Source organism: Vespula vulgaris, chromosome 7, assembly GCF_905475345.1.
Source record: "Vespula vulgaris chromosome 7, iyVesVulg1.1, whole genome shotgun sequence".
Taxonomy (NCBI): domain Eukaryota; kingdom Metazoa; phylum Arthropoda; class Insecta; order Hymenoptera; family Vespidae; genus Vespula; species Vespula vulgaris.
The window spans coordinates 7,502,520-7,519,378 of NC_066592.1; the positions used below are offsets into that span (position 1 = coordinate 7,502,520).

The 16,859-nt window shown below is 31.0% G+C and overlaps 3 protein-coding genes across 4 annotated transcripts; 2 read left to right on the forward strand and 1 right to left on the reverse strand.

The window, feature by feature from the left end:
- The first annotated feature begins 431 nt into the window (after positions 1 to 431).
- Positions 432 to 5,419, forward strand: LOC127065007 (serine/threonine-protein phosphatase 4 regulatory subunit 3). Of its 2 annotated transcripts, none has more exons than XM_050996784.1 (5): positions 432 to 2,039; positions 2,322 to 3,920; positions 4,034 to 4,200; positions 4,537 to 4,933; positions 5,023 to 5,419. In XM_050996784.1, the coding sequence occupies exons 1-5, from the start codon at positions 1,842 to 1,844 to the stop codon at positions 5,110 to 5,112; spliced, it is 2,451 nt and encodes an 816-aa protein (XP_050852741.1). In that variant the 5' UTR covers positions 432 to 1,841; the 3' UTR covers positions 5,113 to 5,419. The 2 variants fall into 2 exon arrangements, with proteins under 2 accessions (XP_050852741.1, XP_050852742.1); XM_050996785.1 differs by having other exon boundaries at positions 435 to 2,039; positions 4,034 to 4,185.
- Positions 5,420 to 9,367: 3,948 nt separating this feature from the next.
- On the reverse strand, positions 9,368 to 12,065 carry LOC127065017 (cilia- and flagella-associated protein 36). The gene is made up of 5 exons (XM_050996812.1): positions 11,545 to 12,065; positions 11,227 to 11,405; positions 10,957 to 11,147; positions 10,402 to 10,693; positions 9,368 to 9,696 (listed from the first exon to the last, which is right to left on the reverse strand). The coding sequence occupies exons 1-5, from the start codon at positions 11,774 to 11,776 to the stop codon at positions 9,442 to 9,444; spliced, it is 1,149 nt and encodes a 382-aa protein (XP_050852769.1). The 5' UTR covers positions 11,777 to 12,065; the 3' UTR covers positions 9,368 to 9,441.
- Positions 12,066 to 12,170: 105 nt separating this feature from the next.
- LOC127065020 (39S ribosomal protein L11, mitochondrial) lies at positions 12,171 to 13,341 on the forward strand. The gene is made up of 3 exons (XM_050996819.1): positions 12,171 to 12,405; positions 12,504 to 12,693; positions 12,804 to 13,341. The coding sequence occupies exons 1-3, from the start codon at positions 12,274 to 12,276 to the stop codon at positions 13,064 to 13,066; spliced, it is 585 nt and encodes a 194-aa protein (XP_050852776.1). The 5' UTR covers positions 12,171 to 12,273; the 3' UTR covers positions 13,067 to 13,341.
- Positions 13,342 to 16,859: the final 3,518 nt, after the last annotated feature.

The window sequence follows — 16,859 nt, forward strand, 5'->3', positions numbered from 1 at the left end:
ATATACACGCATATATATGAAGTACTAAACTATTAAATCTATTAATTTGTACATTTAGTATTACAAATATAATGTAATAATAAAGCAGATATAACAAGCAAATCAATCAGTTTAAATATCAGCATTATTGATTTATTCGCGGAAAAAATTATTTACGAAGTTAATTTTCTTTTTCGAAAATACACACACACGCACACACACACGCATATTTTCGTAGATAATATAAACAGTACATTGTTACAATTAATTGTAACCGTGTATATGTAATTATTCACATACTTGGACGTTTCATTAAACATATATACGAATGCCTTCTTTTAACAATATTATAGTTATTACGACATTAATGTTTACGTAAATACGTCATAAATATTTATCGCGATCTAACAAGACATAATGGTTAGTATATTGTTTTAAAACTCATCTGAAGTATCATGTGCTGATTATATAAAACGAATAATATGTATTAAACGAGCATGTGAAATGAAGGATATCTTTTGAAAAAAAATTGACATTTGGACAGAGAATAGTAGTTTCAACCCTTTCTACTGATTATTCAATGAAATTAATAGTGTATTGAAACATTTATAATTTCATGTGTCTTCGATGAAATGAAATTTTGATTTTTTAAAAATAATAATTTCTTTATATCTATCGCAAAAAATAAGAAAAAGCGTACAATGCATAAATTCATAGTTCATTGAAAAACAAGAAGTATCTTGATTGAACGAAAAATAATACAGAAAGTAAAATTGTATTATGCGCCAGAGTCCTTGGGATATACACGGTGAACCCCGTGGCGCGTTGTTGTGATCTAACATGGCGGAATGTAGTGTTGTGGCTGTTCGATGTCTATGTCAATTTTAGAGTGATCTCGCGCAAATAATACGGAAGAACGGCGATGCTCCGCAATTATACCATTGAAAGAATTCGTGTAAGATAATCGTGTGATTGGAAATATTTGCGTTGTAAGTGACGAGCGAGTTCTTCTACATCGGTTTTGCTCATCGCGGGAATCGTATACAGGCGGCAAGAGCGCACACAGGGCTTCGGCTTCCCTGGCACAACGTTTCTTTCTGACCTTCCACGACGACGAACTTATTTCAAATGAACGACCTGAGACACGCTTGACACTTTCTAGCTTTACGTGACTGTGACACGTGCACGGAAGAGCGTGTACTTCACTAACTTTTCCCGCGCGTCCCAAAAGCTTTACTGTTGGCGCAGGTATCAAGCTTATGCAACTGAAGAGCTTATAAACATCCAGCAACGGTAAACAATCTCATTGTTCCGAGTATATGTCGGAATAAAGGTACCGCTTCGTGATAATCCGTAATAAAATTCGACTAATGCGCGGCCGTTTTTAAACCATCATAAATATCTTCATGAAATAGCAATTCCATATATTTGTGCAGAGACCAAGAGGATATCCGTAATTTTGAAAATCGTTAACGATTGTTATTCATTATTAATATAAATCAAAGTGCATCACTCATGGTGATATATGAGTATTTTCTACTCATTGGCATTAGTATTGTAGTTTCTTGGAGACCACCCAAGGAGAGCATTGAGTTTAGGTGAATGAGTGGTTACTCCGAAAGACATTTTTCAAATAAGTTAAGACTTCTGATTCTACGGCATCATATACAACAGCATTGTGCTATATCTTAGTGGATTATGAGAGAACAAATAAAAGTTTGGTAGATATAGATTTTTGTGTGTGAATTTATTTAATAGAAATTTTATAAGAACAGAAAGGCCAAGGACTTTTTTCAACTTCTAAGGCATGCAAGGTAGTTGGTGATAATACAAAAACAACTGCGTAAAATATTTTTGACAACATGACGGATACACGCAGAAGAGTAAAGCTTTATGCACTTAATGCTGATAGACAATGGGATGATCGTGGTACAGGTCATGTTTCCTCTTCCTATGTAGATAGATTAAAAGGAATTTCACTTTTGGTTAGAGCCGAAAGTGATGGAACTGTTTTATTGGAAAGTAAGATACATCCGGATACTGCATATCAGAAGCAGCAAGTAATTATATATTCATTACATTGTATAACTATGAAATATACTTCTTGCATTTATATTTTTTAGCGTGTATGTATATGAAATTTATAATAATAAGTATTATTTTATTGATATCTGTACAATTATGAGACTGTACATAACCATGTTTATATTATTTGATTGAATGAATATTGATATGAATCTAACTAATTCTAAGGAATGTATTAATTATTTTGAAATATGCATGCGTAGTATGTTATTATTATAAGAAATAAAGTTAAAATATTTACATATCTATGATTACAGGATACTTTGATAGTATGGTCAGAGGGTGATAATTTTGACTTAGCCTTAAGTTTTCAAGAAAAGGCTGGATGTGATGAAATTTGGGAAAAAATATGTCAAGTTCAAGGAAAGGATCCATCAGTAGAAATTACTCAAGATATTGTTGAAGAGTCGGAAGATGAACGCTTTGATGATATGTCAGATGCTGCACCGCCCATAGAACTGCCTCCATGCGAATTAAGTCGATTAGAAGACATTAATGAATTAATAGGGAATTGTTTAGCTTCTCCAATGAGAAAAGAAAAACTCGCTGTGGCATTAGAATCAGAAGGTTATATCAAGAAACTTTTAAATTTGTTCCACACTTGTGAGGACTTAGAAAATATTGAAGGCTTACATCATCTTTATGATATTTTTAAAAATATTTTCTTACTTAACAAGAATGCACTATTTGAAGTGATGTTCAGCGACGATACAATTTTTGATGTTGTTGGATGTCTTGAATATGAACCAACATTGCCTCAACCAAAAAGACATAGAGAATATCTTCGACAATTAGCAAGATTTAAGCAAGCAATTCCAATTACAAATGCTGAATTATTAGCTAAAATTCATCAAACATATAGAGTTCAATATATACAAGATGTTGTTTTACCAACTCCTAGTGTATTTGAAGACAACATGCTTAGTACATTGAGTAGTTTTATATTTTTTAATAAAGTTGAAATAGTAACTCTTATACAAGATGATGAAAAATTTCTTACTGAATTATTTCGTCAGTTTACGGATGAATCGACATCAGACAGTAAAAGACGTGACATGGTTCTTTTCTTAAAAGAATTTTGCAATTTTTCTCAGAATCTTCAACCACAAGGTAAAGAATCATTCTATAAAAATTTAACAGCATTGGGCATATTACCTGCCTTGGAAATAACATTGGCAATAAATGATCCGCAAACAAAAACTGCGAGCATTGACATATTGACGTATATTGTGGAATATTCTCCTAGCGTCGTTAGAGATTATACATTACAACAAATAAATAATACAGAACAGGACCAAATGTTAGTCAATGTAATAGTCGCTCAACTCGTTGGAGATAGCGATCCTGAATTGGGTGGAGCAGTACAGTTAGCTGGTGTGTTACGCCTGCTTCTTGATCCAGAAAATATGTTGGCTTCAGTCAACAAATCAGAAAAGACTGATTTCTTGAATTATTTCTATAAAAATAGTATTGGAACACTGATAGCTCCTTTATTAGCTAATACAATTGGGGAAAGACCAGCAAGAGAAGATTATAGAACAGTGCAACTTTTAGGATTGATTTTAGAGTTATTATCCTTTTGTGTAGAACATCATACATACCACATTAAAAATTGCATTTTAAATAAGGATTTACTTAGAAGAATATTGGTTTTAATGAAGTCAACACATACATTCTTAGTACTATGCGCTTTAAGGTTTATGAGAAAAATTATAGCTCTGAAAGATGAATTTTATAATAGGTATATAATAAAAGGAAATTTATTTGCACCTGTATTTGATGCATTTGTAAGGAACAACGGTAGATACAATTTATTAGATTCTGCTATCTTGGAAATGTTTGAATTCATTAAATTGGTAAGTTATAACTTTATAAAAACTTTAAATTTTACTTTTTAAAATATTTTCCTACAGTCATTTTATATTTGATGTATATACGCGTATGTATGTATGTGTCTTTTACATTACAGGAAGATATCAAATCACTTTGCTCACACGTTGTAGAAAATTTTTCGAAAGAATTGGAAGCTATTGACTATGTACAAACATTCAAAGCACTAAAGCTGAGGTATGAACAACATCAGGATAAATTAAAGGACCGTGATAGAACAACGCTCGACAGGTACATGTATTCAAGGTGCAATATATTTTATTTTACAAGAACTTGCTTGTGAATTAAATATTCCTTGCTTCCTAACATGGCATAAATTCTTGTACATCATAGATTGTTACTTAGTGCCGACTTACAGTTGAATTTACTTATACGTGAATTTACTTGAATGTCGGCCCAATTTTATATAATTTGCCCACAACGCTGGAATGAAACCGTTATTATTGTTTTGTTATGGTATCGTCGGTCACCGATGATCCCCACGGCTCTACTGGCAAATTGAGTGCCGGTCACCGGTGACCTTTACGTCACTTAACGTGTTAAAAATATTTTAACAATGTTTCTGTTTACTTACCTGTATAGTGTTCCATCAATATTAAGAAATAGCCGATATCGAAGAGATCAGAGACAGTTGGATGAAGAAGAAGAAATGTGGTTTAGAGAGGAAGAAGATTTTGATGAAGGAGAAGCAGTGGTACCTGCAGCCACGGCAGATTTGGTACCACCTGCTTCAGCTAAAAAACAATCTTCATCTTCTAATTCTGCCCTTGGGCCTTCCCTTACAGAGTCGAAAAATCATCAGCAACAACAACAACAACAATCTGTATTAAATAATAATACAGCAAATAATAATATCACTCCTCAGCAAACCCAGGTCAACAATAGTACATCAACAACGAATGAAAATCCAGTTACACCTGAGATTACTCCTAGTTCTACCATTGGTACCGTAGAAAAGGCAGGAATTATAATTAGAAAGGTGATTGGACTGTTCTAAGATAGTCAAACAAAATTTTAAATATAAATATACCTGAACGTTTTATAATATATAAACAAATAACTTTATAGGGATTGGTCGATTATGAAGAAGATTCTGATGAAGAAGATGAGGATTCTGGACTAAGTCCTTCGCCAAAACGGCAACGATTGTCGTGGTAGACATTCTGGAAATTCAAAATGAATGTGCGATCTCCAAAGTTTTTAGTAAAATATGGCCCCTATTATGTGCACAAAAAGCTGATCGAAAGGTTATACAATCTATTAATTTACAATGAGGAGAGTACAGGTTGTACTTTATTCATCCTGAGTGATAGACGCAATGAATAAGTGCTTTTAAAACACAATGCGTGATGAACTTTTACATCTTTTTCTTTCTTTAATTGTGTATATTAAACAAAGAAATGAATGTGAAAAGACAGTGATTGGAAATGATATAGAAAAAAAAAAAGAAAAAAAAAAGGAAAAACATATTGGACAACGGGATCGACAAACAGAAGTGAAGGTAAAGCCAAAATAATTGTATTATCATATTGACGAAATATTGGAAGTTCACTCAATGAATTAAATGAATTTAAAAAGGATTAATGATTTATTCCACTTATCTGGAAATCTACGTAGTAGGGAAAATTTTCACAGATAAGGTGAAAAACTCTAGACCTGGTGAGTTCTATAGACATTAATGTCTAAGTATACACTTTGGTCTAGGTCTATAAATCTAAAAACTGTGACTATGACATGTATGAGTCCATCGAAAAGGAACTTGCTACAAGATGTGTAAAAACCATTTTGCATGTAAAAGTACATGATCTACCGCACAAAAACAGTTACGTTTTTGATTAGCTATCCACGAATTGAATTAGTGGGACGAGCGATTGAAATCTGTTTTTGCAAAGGTCAGATACCATGAATCTTTATCCAACTCGACGGAAATAATATTTAGTTTGTATATATATGTATATTTGTAACGATTGTAAAACGACCACATACTTGGATTAAGCAGAAAATATGCGACTACTTCACAATCTCAGTTTCCTTCAAAATACATTTGAAGAGTTTTTTGGTTATCAATGTAAGTAGTAGAAGTTGTACAATAAATATTTGATTTGTGTATATTTATCAGTTTGCACTTCATGCCCGATAGCAATCCTCGATATAAAAAGTATGTTTTAAAGAATATTTAACGAATCTTGAATATTAAATGTAGTATAGTATCTTTTTTACAAATCTTTTTTTTAATCATAAGGGCAAAATGAGAAGCCTGGAATAATCTCTGTGCACTGAAATAAGAATGTCTAATTTATGAAAATATTCATATCTACTTACATTACTTTATGTAGTAGAGCCATGAGATGAGAATAATCTCGGATACTGCAATACGAAATCTTAATTTTTGTTTAAATTGAGATTCTGTATGTCATGAAATTACAGGAAACGCCAGCTCCAGAAAAGAGTGTCTACTTTCTAGTTTAATCCGTAATTTTTAACATAGTTAAGATCTATAGCGAAGAGAAATCTATTACTTTGAATAATCATTTAACTAGAGCAGGCCTTATACAGCGACCAATTTGAAATAAATTATTGCCTTACTGATTGAGTTGACTTTATAACAAAGTATTATAAGCTAATGTACAGAGTTTTCAATACGTCTAACACAAAAGAATTTCCAAGACTGTTGTATAATTGTAAGTATGAACGTTTGAAATTTTTGTGATGTAAGAACATTCGTATGCATATATTGACAAACTTTAACAAACAGACGCATATGTTAACTTATGATACTACAAAAGGTGATAGAAGTTAATTCAGTCATGAGATTAGTATATTGTGAATATTTCAAGTAGGCAAATTCGCTGGAGCTGAGTAACGAGTGTATATATAAAATGTTGTTAATTCTGAAATGACCACAGAAAATGTAACTGAATATATTAATTAGGTAGTTAAGTAACAGAATATCGAGTAATGTATTTCGTGTGTTTTGCATATATTCACAATTTATTCCATAATAAGAAAGAGATATTCTTAGGCATAGAATGCTACATTGGGTGCGGCGAATGTAAGTAAATGAAACGGATGAATTAATACCTAAGTGATACTAAAGTAAAGATGCAATCATATGCTATTTAAATTATACTCAATGTATTTTTGTACAGAGTGTTTTAGGCTTTGTCGCTATCATTTTCCATTATTTTTTTAAATGCTTGCCATCAAGAGAAGTCAGAATGTCCTTGTGGCATATTTCTAGTAAATAGTTTGATATACATTTTCTTTTCTTTATTGTATCATACTCTCTAAGAATGTATTATTGAATAATCATAATAGAGAGGATATATTATATATATAGAGAGAGATATGCAATGGATAGAAGAGGGCAAAGGGGAAATAAAGGGATCTAAAATTAAGTGCAGTAAAATTCCTATACTTTGTTAGGAAAAAATTATCGTTAGACCGTCCTAAGTTCGAATATTATTTTATTTCCGAGAGTACTATATGTTTACTCATCATTTCAACAAAAGCGAAGATAAAAATTTAAAACAAAAAAATAATAATACATAAAAATATTCGTAGATTGTAATCTACGAAAAAATCGTGAAACGTCACAGAATTTTAATCATATCGTAAAACGTTACGAAGGGCATTCGTTAGGACAATTAAGTTGTAAATATGTGAAAAAAAGGAAAAGAAAACAAATGCAGCACTTTCAGGGGCACTCTTAAAAATTTCATTTAATCGAGAAATCTAAAACATTTTGTCTGGCCAGTTTATCACCAAGATTGCTGTATTCAATGTTACACAGTCACTACATTGTAACGTTAATCAAAGAACGGAAATTTACACATTGTACAATACCACACGTGCTAATAATAATAATATTGATATTAATATTAACGATAACGTGCGTTTTACATTTAAAATACCAACAGAATGTGACATTTTTGTTCTCTGACATATGTAGCCACATACAAAACACACAAACGCGGAAAATCACACGTTTTTTATAAGAAAATGAAGTTCATCGATTCTATAAGTTAATGAGCAGTTATAAAAAAAAAATCAGTGTGCATGACGACGATAAATATGTGAATGGACTACAAACGAAAGATCATATTTTGCATTTTATTCTGTCGGAGAATGAATGATGTGAGGATTAGATTAACTAAGCCGAATATTATATAGGCAGAATAAGTAGCATATAACAAGCAACGTTGTAATAAAGAAAAACTTATAATGGATGCAATAGGTACATTGCATTATTAAACGAGAAAAAAAGAGAGTATCTTTGTAAAAGTCGATTAATTCAAGTTATTTTATTTGATGACTATTAATAACGAAATTTATCGACCTTTACAAGGATTTATAATTATTTACTTTTAATGTTAATCAAATGTAATTTTATTCTTTATTATTGCTTTTCGTGATCTATAACGTGTGTTAGACGTAGTGTCGTTTTCATTTTTGTAATATTTTTGTCCTTTTTGTTTTTTGTTTTTTTTCTTTTTCTTTTTCTTTTTTTTTTTCTTTATTATCATCATTATTATTAATATATGTCAGAAATATTATCATCGTGTTATATGTGTAATTAATATGTACATATTGTTACAGTAATTAATAATTACAGAATTACACATTAGAGTACTTATTGCTTGTTTTTTGCTACCAATCTGTCTTATTCAATATTAAAGATGATCGTAAAGGTGAAAATGATGGTGTGACTGACGCAAAATATGTGTGGTGTAGAAGTGCGAACAATATTTAATTAAATAAAATTAAAAATTTAGACAAAAGCGTCTATTAGATAGAGTTACAGACCCTACCTTAAAAAGCGTACTCGCAAAATTGTTATTTCGAATCGGGCGCAATCAGCGAATTCAATCTTATTACCTTTATTATTATCGACTTACTCGTAAAAAAACATTTTATATTTCGTCATTATATTTACCTTTCCTCCGGTGAAACATATAATCTTCTTTGCTCATATTTTGTAACACCATTGTAAATATTAATCTGGCTAATTGAAAAAAGATAACGTCGATTGTATTCGATGATCATGTAGGCAATAATTACAAATTTTATTCTTCGAGATAAACGATCGAATAATTTTATTTATATCGCTAAAGGGAACGAGATACTGAGGAATGAAGTAGTATGCATAGTATTTATGTAATTTATGAGCAATCCAAGTATTATATTTGAAACAAGTTAGGCATTTATATACAAATAAAACCTTTCATAATACGAATAAACTGAAACAACATGTTTGCGTATAACTACGTTTTCTATTTCTTCGTTTTAATAGTGAAAAAGCTTATAGAAAAAAATAAGAGAAAAAAATGTTTTAATATTTAAGTTTAAAACGAGACGGAAGAAGACGAAACACATCCTCCTATGAGTATTAATCGATCAATTAATCAATCGATCGATCAATTTGCCCCGATTACGATCAATAGAACATACGTATAATAACGATAAATATATTATTATGTATTCACTTCACTTGTGCACAACTTCGGCCTTCAATCGTGCTGCTAAAGCTTTACGTACTTGAAGAATCGACGGTTCCAATGATTGACCAACGTCTAATTCTTGCTCGCCTTTTATCGTTGCATCTGCAACTACTCGAGCAGAACTCGGACGCGTTGCATTCATTTCGAGCCGCTGACTACGTACTTCTTTCTTTAGGGCTACCAATTCGTCTCGTCTTGCTTTTAGATAGTCTTGCCGTCTTTTTATATCTTCTTCTTTCGTCTGAAAATACCTAAACGTTATTCCATATCTACGCTAGTATAAAATTACATCGATTTTTAAAGAATTAAATTCTAACATTTTTATATGCATATATATAATATGTGTATATGTGTACACACACACACACACACACAGGATGTCTCGTAATTGATGATACAAGGAAGAAAAAGGTGATTGTAAATACATGGAAAAATAAGTTGAAGATATAGATTAACGTTCTCCTTTTGTTTTCGAAAAGGTCGACTTTGAAAACACATTGCGTCGTAACGTGCGTATGTAATTACGATTAAGATATGATTCATCGTGTTTATAAACAATACTTTGCGACTTCCTTCGATATGTTATTTATGTGACCACAGTTAGTTTTCGTTGACTCGTCAGGACGACGACATCATACGTGTGTTCGCTCTGTCGATCGGTGAGTCATAGCTTACAATTAGTCGTAATTTCATACGCACGTATTGTATTTTAAAAAGCTCGATTTTTCCGAAAACGAAGTCTTTTTTGTTTATATAATAATATTATTCTACATTTTAAACTTGTATTTTTTTAACAAATTCATTTTCTTGCAGCTTATACTATCAGTTCTGAGACATCTTGTATATATCTATGCATATATATATATATATGTATGTGTATATATCTATATATATAATGTATGTGTGATACATATACACATATAGTTTTATATATATATATATATACATTGTTCCGAACTCGTTCCATTTTTGTTGAAGATATAGGATCAAGTGGTTGAAATGTTTTCAATGGTGGTAACTTTTCTAATTTTTCAATTCGAGCTTTGATCTTTTCACGAGTAATATTTGTTTCTGGTTCTGGAGAAGAATTTTCAGGAGATCGTGTCGTAGCCTTCAAAGCTTCCTTCATCAAGGTCTTCTCATTACGATACTCATTAGCAAGACGTTCGTGCTCTTCGACAAGAGAAGTTTCCGTAGGTATCGCTCGTTCCTCCTTTTGCCTCTCTATAATATGTTTACTACGAAAACATATCTGTTAATTGTTTTCTTTTTCATATTATTATTATTATTATTATTATTATTATTATTATTATTATTATTATTATTATTATTATTATTATTATTATTATTATTATTATTATTATTATTATTATTATTATTATTATTATTATTAATATTATTATTATTATTGTTATTGTTATTATTGTTATCATTATTATTGTTATAATTATTGAGAAGGAAAATCTTGAACGACGTCATTTTCAATATGAAAACAACTCACTTAATTAATTCCTCCATTACCAATTCCTCGTCCTGCAAACCTTCCGTTTCGTACATAAGAGAAGCTGGAGTTAGACCAAATTTTTGTTCTATCATGTTCAATGCCTGTAATTGCAATTCTAAATTCTTTTGTATCATCATTCTTTTAAAAATTTCGTACTCGTTTGCCGCCCATATTTGTTCGAATAAACTCTGAAACGTTACGTAAAATTTAGGATTGAATCTTTTTTGTCTATTTATTATTATTTTTTTTTTTTTACGTTTCACTAACTTGTTGAAATTGTATCGGCATTTTTGTATTTTTGTTAATGTTACATGCGTGTTCGAATTGTTCCGGTGTTATACCCATGTCCTCCATGAAACATCCAAGTAATAGGTCCACCAAATTTTTGTATTCTTGATATATTTTACGATATTCTTCATTATTATCCTCCTCGTCTGCTTCGAAGACTGTAAAAATATATTATTGTTTCGTAATTTTGCGTATTAATACATATCATAACGATACATAAATAGGTGAAAACTATTTTTTCCTGTTCTTTTTTTTTTTCAATTATATAATTATTACAACATATACAGGGATACGTACTCAGTGATTTTTCTTCTATGAAGGTCAACAATGGTGCAGACCAAATTGGACCTTGCAAAAATCCAACTAATGAATCAAAGACCCATGCACAGTCTTCCTTGTCGTTCATGTTGATTTTATCGATAATGCTGCGATAGAATATGTAATGTTTTTGACGATCTATCCTTAGGTTTTTCTTATCCACGAGAGAACTTATGCTAAATTCTTCGCGTGTTCCATAAATTGTAGTCATAGTTACGTTGTACAAAACAAAGTTGGTTTTACAAGCCTGCGCTAGACTACTGGTATTTTAAGTTAAATATATAGAGCTTTATATACATATATATATATATATATATATATATATATATATATATACACACACATATGATATGATAATAATTTTTTAAGATTTATGTGCATTATTTCGAATAACATATATACATATTTACGCTATAAGTAATAATCAATTGCTTCTACATGATTAATTATATCGTAAGACACACATTTTGTTTTTCTTTTTTTTTTTTTTTAATGAATTAAATAAGACGTAAATCAAATTAAACTATAATCATTTGTAAGAAAATCTTACTACCAACTTTAAATATTTTTTATTTCGACATAAAGGTATGATATATCGTGATAAGGTTAGATAGAATTGCTCGATCGGTAAACCAGACTGCAAATGTATCAACGTGAAAGAAGCTGGTATTGAAGTTATATTTTAAATTTTTATTAATATCAATCAAAATGTCGAAGGCAGGGAAAATGAAAACGCTTAAAAAAGTAATGGAAAAAGTAGATCATTCTTCTAAATTACGTACGAATATACCTGCAGGAATGGCGAAGCCAAGTCCACCACTAGGTCCTATGCTTGGACAGGTTAGGTTAAATATTTTTAACTCGTTTTTTCTCGTTTCTTACAGTTATATTCAGTTTGTGAGTGCTTTATACTAATTTAATATCTTTTATATTTTTAGAGAAATATCAATATCCCTAATTTTTGTAAAGATTTTAATGAAAGAACGCAGAATATCAAAGAAGGAGTTCCATTACCTTGTAGAGTCAAAGTAAATTCTGATAGAAGTTATAATCTAGTCATACATAAACCACCAGTCACTTACTTTTTGAAACAAGCAGCTGGAATACAAGTAGGAAAAATGGAGAAAGGTATAAAATCTTGACGTCAGTATTATAGTAAAGAGAATATAAAGTAATAACTTGTTAAAGGCAAAATATTAATTAGTTAGTACGTGTTATTTCTAATTTATTTGTTATAGGCGAAATAGCGGGCAAGATAACTCTAAAACATTTATACGAAATTGCAAAAATAAAATCTGAAGATCCTCCATTAGCGTTAATGTCTTTAGAACAAATTTGTGGAATGGTAATAGGAATAGCCAGAACTTGTGGCATAGAGATAGTACGAGAATTAGATCCAAAAGAATATGAAGAATTTTTGCAAGAGAGAGAACTAAAGGTCATAGAACGTAGAAAAGAACTTCAATTGGCTAAAGAATCTAAATTGCTTAGAACAGCATAAAAAATATTTCTCTGCAGAAGTATAAATATAAACGTTTATATATAATGAGACATTTCATGTTTGCATTATATTTCTGTTACTTTGTAACAGTTTCATCGTGTACACGAAGCATTACCTGTACATTACAGTTTTTTTATGTAACAAAACAGTTATAACGAGTAGTAAAAAATGTGACTGAGTAATAATGAACGATAACTTCGTTTCAGTAGAAAAAAAAGAAATAAAATAAAACAAATAAAATATATGTGATAATCGTTAAATCGCAAATAAGAGAATTGATGTCATTAAACACGAATCCTTTTTATCTTTGGACAAAACAAATTCCATTAATTGAAAAAAGTTCTACATTTTCACTTTTAGAATGATATCGATGTCATCGATATAGAACACATATTGATTGGTTATGTACGATATAGAATTTCAAATTATTAAACGAAGTATCGGAATCTTAATAAGTTTGACATCCCGTCGGTAGATGGCGGTAGTAGTTGAGTCGACGCTCGCGCCTGTACGATCGATGACAGCTTGGAGGCCGGGAGTCGGGTAGCGTTCGGCGAGAGCTTTTCTTCGAGTCGAAAAAGAAATTTCGTAGGCGCGAACATAATACGTACGTATTTATGTAGGACACTGTGCCGTGAGAAACGTTATTCGTTACTTTTTTTTTCGTCCTTATATACATGTGAAAAAGTAATCGTCAGCTGTTCGATCGTAAGTTTTCGTTAAGATTATCGTGTTACCGCTCCAAGAAGAGGAAGAAAGAGAAGGAGAATAAAAAGAGGGAAGAAGAAGAAGGAGAAGAAGAAGAAAAAGAAAAAGAAGAAGAATAGAAAGAGGAGAGTGTTGTTCGTGTAAGTTCGCGCGGTTTCGTGTGTGGTTGCGCGGAAGGTGACGAAGAGGGGGGAGGGGAGGAGAGAGTGAGAACGCGCATCTCATAGAAAGAGAAAGAGAAAGAAAGAAAGAGAGAGAGAGAGAGAGAAATTAAGTAGGAGGGAGAAAAACAGGTAACGTGGACTTGTATCACTGTGGAACTCGCACGCGGTTTTGCTGTCAGAGTTTTCGTCTGGTTAGCCGGTTTTAACCGATAACACGCAATATATATTATACATATATATGTGTGTACGTGTGTGTATATACGTATTTGCGATTATACGACCTCTTGATTACCTTTCTCTGGTGTGTTCACATTCCCCTCCCGACGTTTAGCCCCGCGCATGGCGGTGCCCATTGCGATAGAGGTGTGACATCCTGAAAACTCGCGGGGGCGAGGAGAAGAGAAGACTTCCAGAAAGGACGACGACGTGTCTCGTTAAATTTGAAACGTCAAATTCTTTGTCAGGATCTATGGCGGCGGATCACGGAAAAATGTGAGTTTTTAAACGATATTTCTTTCTTTCGCACCTTTATTTACCATCTTTTTCTTCTCTGTTCATTTATCGTCTATCTTTCTCTTTCTTTCTCTCTCTCTCTCTCTCTCTCTCTCTATATATATATATATATATATATATATATATATATATATGTGTATATCTCTCTCTCTCTTTCTTTCTCTTTCTCTCTTTCATTCTTTCTCTCTTTCTCTCATTCTCTGTCATTGTCTAGCTAAACTATCCATCGTCGTCCGTCTCTTTTTCTCTTTCTCTTTTATTCTCGTGTATTCATGCGCGAGATGGAGACATACATATATAGATAAATAGACGGAGAATAGGATTGAGAAGAGAGATAGATAGATAGATTGATTGATTGATAGATTGAGATGGAGAAATTATATAGAAAGTATGTAAGTACGTCGTGGACGTTCAATGGATTTCGAAATGTATCGAATTAATTGGGAATGATATCATTCCTATCATTGTATCGTTCTTTTTTCTTTTTCTTTTTTTTCGTTTCGTCGAATTTATGCACCGGCTATGTGAATTGAACGGTCGTTTAATATAAAATGTGTGCGTTGCACATTCATTAGAGGTTACGGTGAATCCTAAGGATGGCCATGTTGTAGCCAACTTCAAAGATATCGATGTTCTCTACCGATTTTATTCTTCGAATAATATTTTTGTTTGTTTGTTTTCCTTAACCTTTCTTAATTCATTTACATATTTATATGTGTAATATATAAAATTAAGTCACTGTTTGTGAGATAGCGAAGAACATTTTATTAACCTCATTTTTATTCATTTTCATACTAATTCGTTGACATCAAATTGCATATATATATATATATATATATATATATATATATATATATATACACATATACATTTATGTATTTTATATATATATATGTACAAGTTTTATATATATATATATATATATATATATATATACATATGCATATATAGATCCTACTCGAAATGACGTTTCCCACGACGGAGTTCCATCGTATTAGCATAACTACTCTCACAATCTTTTTAAATTTAGAGTCAATATGCATAAAGATTTGAATAATCTTTTTCCTTCTTTCTTTTTTCTTTCTTTTTTAGTTTTTTTTGTCCCTTTTTTCTTTCTTCCTTTTTTCGATATATTCCAAGTAAAGGATATTTGAAACTCTCGAAAAGAACGTTTTTTTTTTCTTTTTTTAACGTTCGTTAAAGGTTTAATAATATTATATAAAAAATATACGTGAAATTATTCGAAAAAGTATAGATAAGAGAGGCAATAGAAAAAAGATGATAATTCTGTTATCGACGTTTGAAAGATCCGAAGAGTACGCGAAACTTCTTCCTTTTTTTTGTTTCTTCTTTTTCTTCTTCTGTGGAAATACGACCTTCTAACACGCCCACGTAATGAGCGGGAAATTACGGGTAGCCGCTTGTAGATGACAGCGTATATGTATATATGCATATATGTATATATATATATATGTTGTATATATGTATATACACGTATATACACATGTATAAAGAGTGTCCGTTCATAAATGTCCGAGGAAATATTACGCGACTGATTGAATTTACAAGAAAGTTTATTAAGAAAAATTTGCACCATTCAGAGTCAGCTGCGAGGTCCATATAAATATTTTTTTTCATTCTTCTTTATTTATTTTTTACTCGCTATCTTTTCAATTCACAGAGGTCGACATAGTTTCTTCTTTTTTCTCCTTCCTAAAGGGATATCTCTTTAAATGGATACCTGTAATCTTTTTTTTCCTTACATATTTTTATGTTAATAGTCATTTGTAATCGAAACTATGCCTGATAAAAAATTGATTGATTGAACAGATACATATTTTGTAATGTAATTCATACTCCGTGCATTGGAAATACGTATATACATTATTTAATAAATCAAGGAATCGTGCATTTTGACGAGTTTAATGTCAATGATACTGTTCGACGTAATATATTATATAGCTTGACGATTATTTTTCAAATTGTGATATGGAAAAGCACTTATACTTTAATACTTAACTCTAATTAAATTAAGTAATAAATTTTACTTTAATGTGTAAGAATACTTATGATTATTTCGTGAACGATACATTTTTGGCAATCGATGCACATTTTTTTACTAGATATGATTTTGATTACGAATGATTATTGGCTGTATAGATATGAAAAAAAAGAACTATGTTGACCTTCGAAACTAAGAAGAGTGATGAATAAAAGAAAGAAAAAAAAAAACTTTTTTACATGTACTTTGTAATCGAGTCAGAGCTGTCGTCTCTTATTAAACTTTCTTGTAACTTCAATTAGTCGTGAGATATTTGCTCGGACGTCTATGAGCGTACATCCTGTATATACGTTATACGTATGTATGTATTTAACGATAACGTTCTTCAATTTTGCCGATAAAAAGG

What these genes read in the sequence shown, in the direction of transcription:
- LOC127065017 (XM_050996812.1), bottom strand. Translation starts at nt 11,776, where the DNA reads ATGACTACAATTTATGGAACACGCGAAGAATTTAGCATAAGTTCTCTC. An exon ending in TGCCGATACAATTTCAACAA is followed by an intron (nt 11,148 to 11,226) that starts GTTAGTGAAACG and finishes GTAACGTTTCAG; the next exon opens with AGTTTATTCGAACAAATATG. An exon ending in GTAATGGAGGAATTAATTAA is followed by an intron (nt 10,694 to 10,956) that starts GTGAGTTGTTTT and finishes ATGTTTTCGTAG; the next exon opens with TAAACATATTATAGAGAGGC.
- LOC127065007 (XM_050996784.1), top strand. Translation starts at nt 1,842, where the DNA reads ATGACGGATACACGCAGAAGAGTAAAGCTTTATGCACTTAATGCTGAT. An exon ending in CTGCATATCAGAAGCAGCAA is followed by an intron (nt 2,040 to 2,321) that starts GTAATTATATAT and finishes CTATGATTACAG; the next exon opens with GATACTTTGATAGTATGGTC. An exon ending in CAGGAATTATAATTAGAAAG is followed by an intron (nt 4,934 to 5,022) that starts GTGATTGGACTG and finishes ATAACTTTATAG; the next exon opens with GGATTGGTCGATTATGAAGA.
- LOC127065020 (XM_050996819.1), top strand. Translation starts at nt 12,274, where the DNA reads ATGTCGAAGGCAGGGAAAATGAAAACGCTTAAAAAAGTAATGGAAAAA. An exon ending in TAGGTCCTATGCTTGGACAG is followed by an intron (nt 12,406 to 12,503) that starts GTTAGGTTAAAT and finishes TTATATTTTTAG; the next exon opens with AGAAATATCAATATCCCTAA. An exon ending in AGTAGGAAAAATGGAGAAAG is followed by an intron (nt 12,694 to 12,803) that starts GTATAAAATCTT and finishes TATTTGTTATAG; the next exon opens with GCGAAATAGCGGGCAAGATA.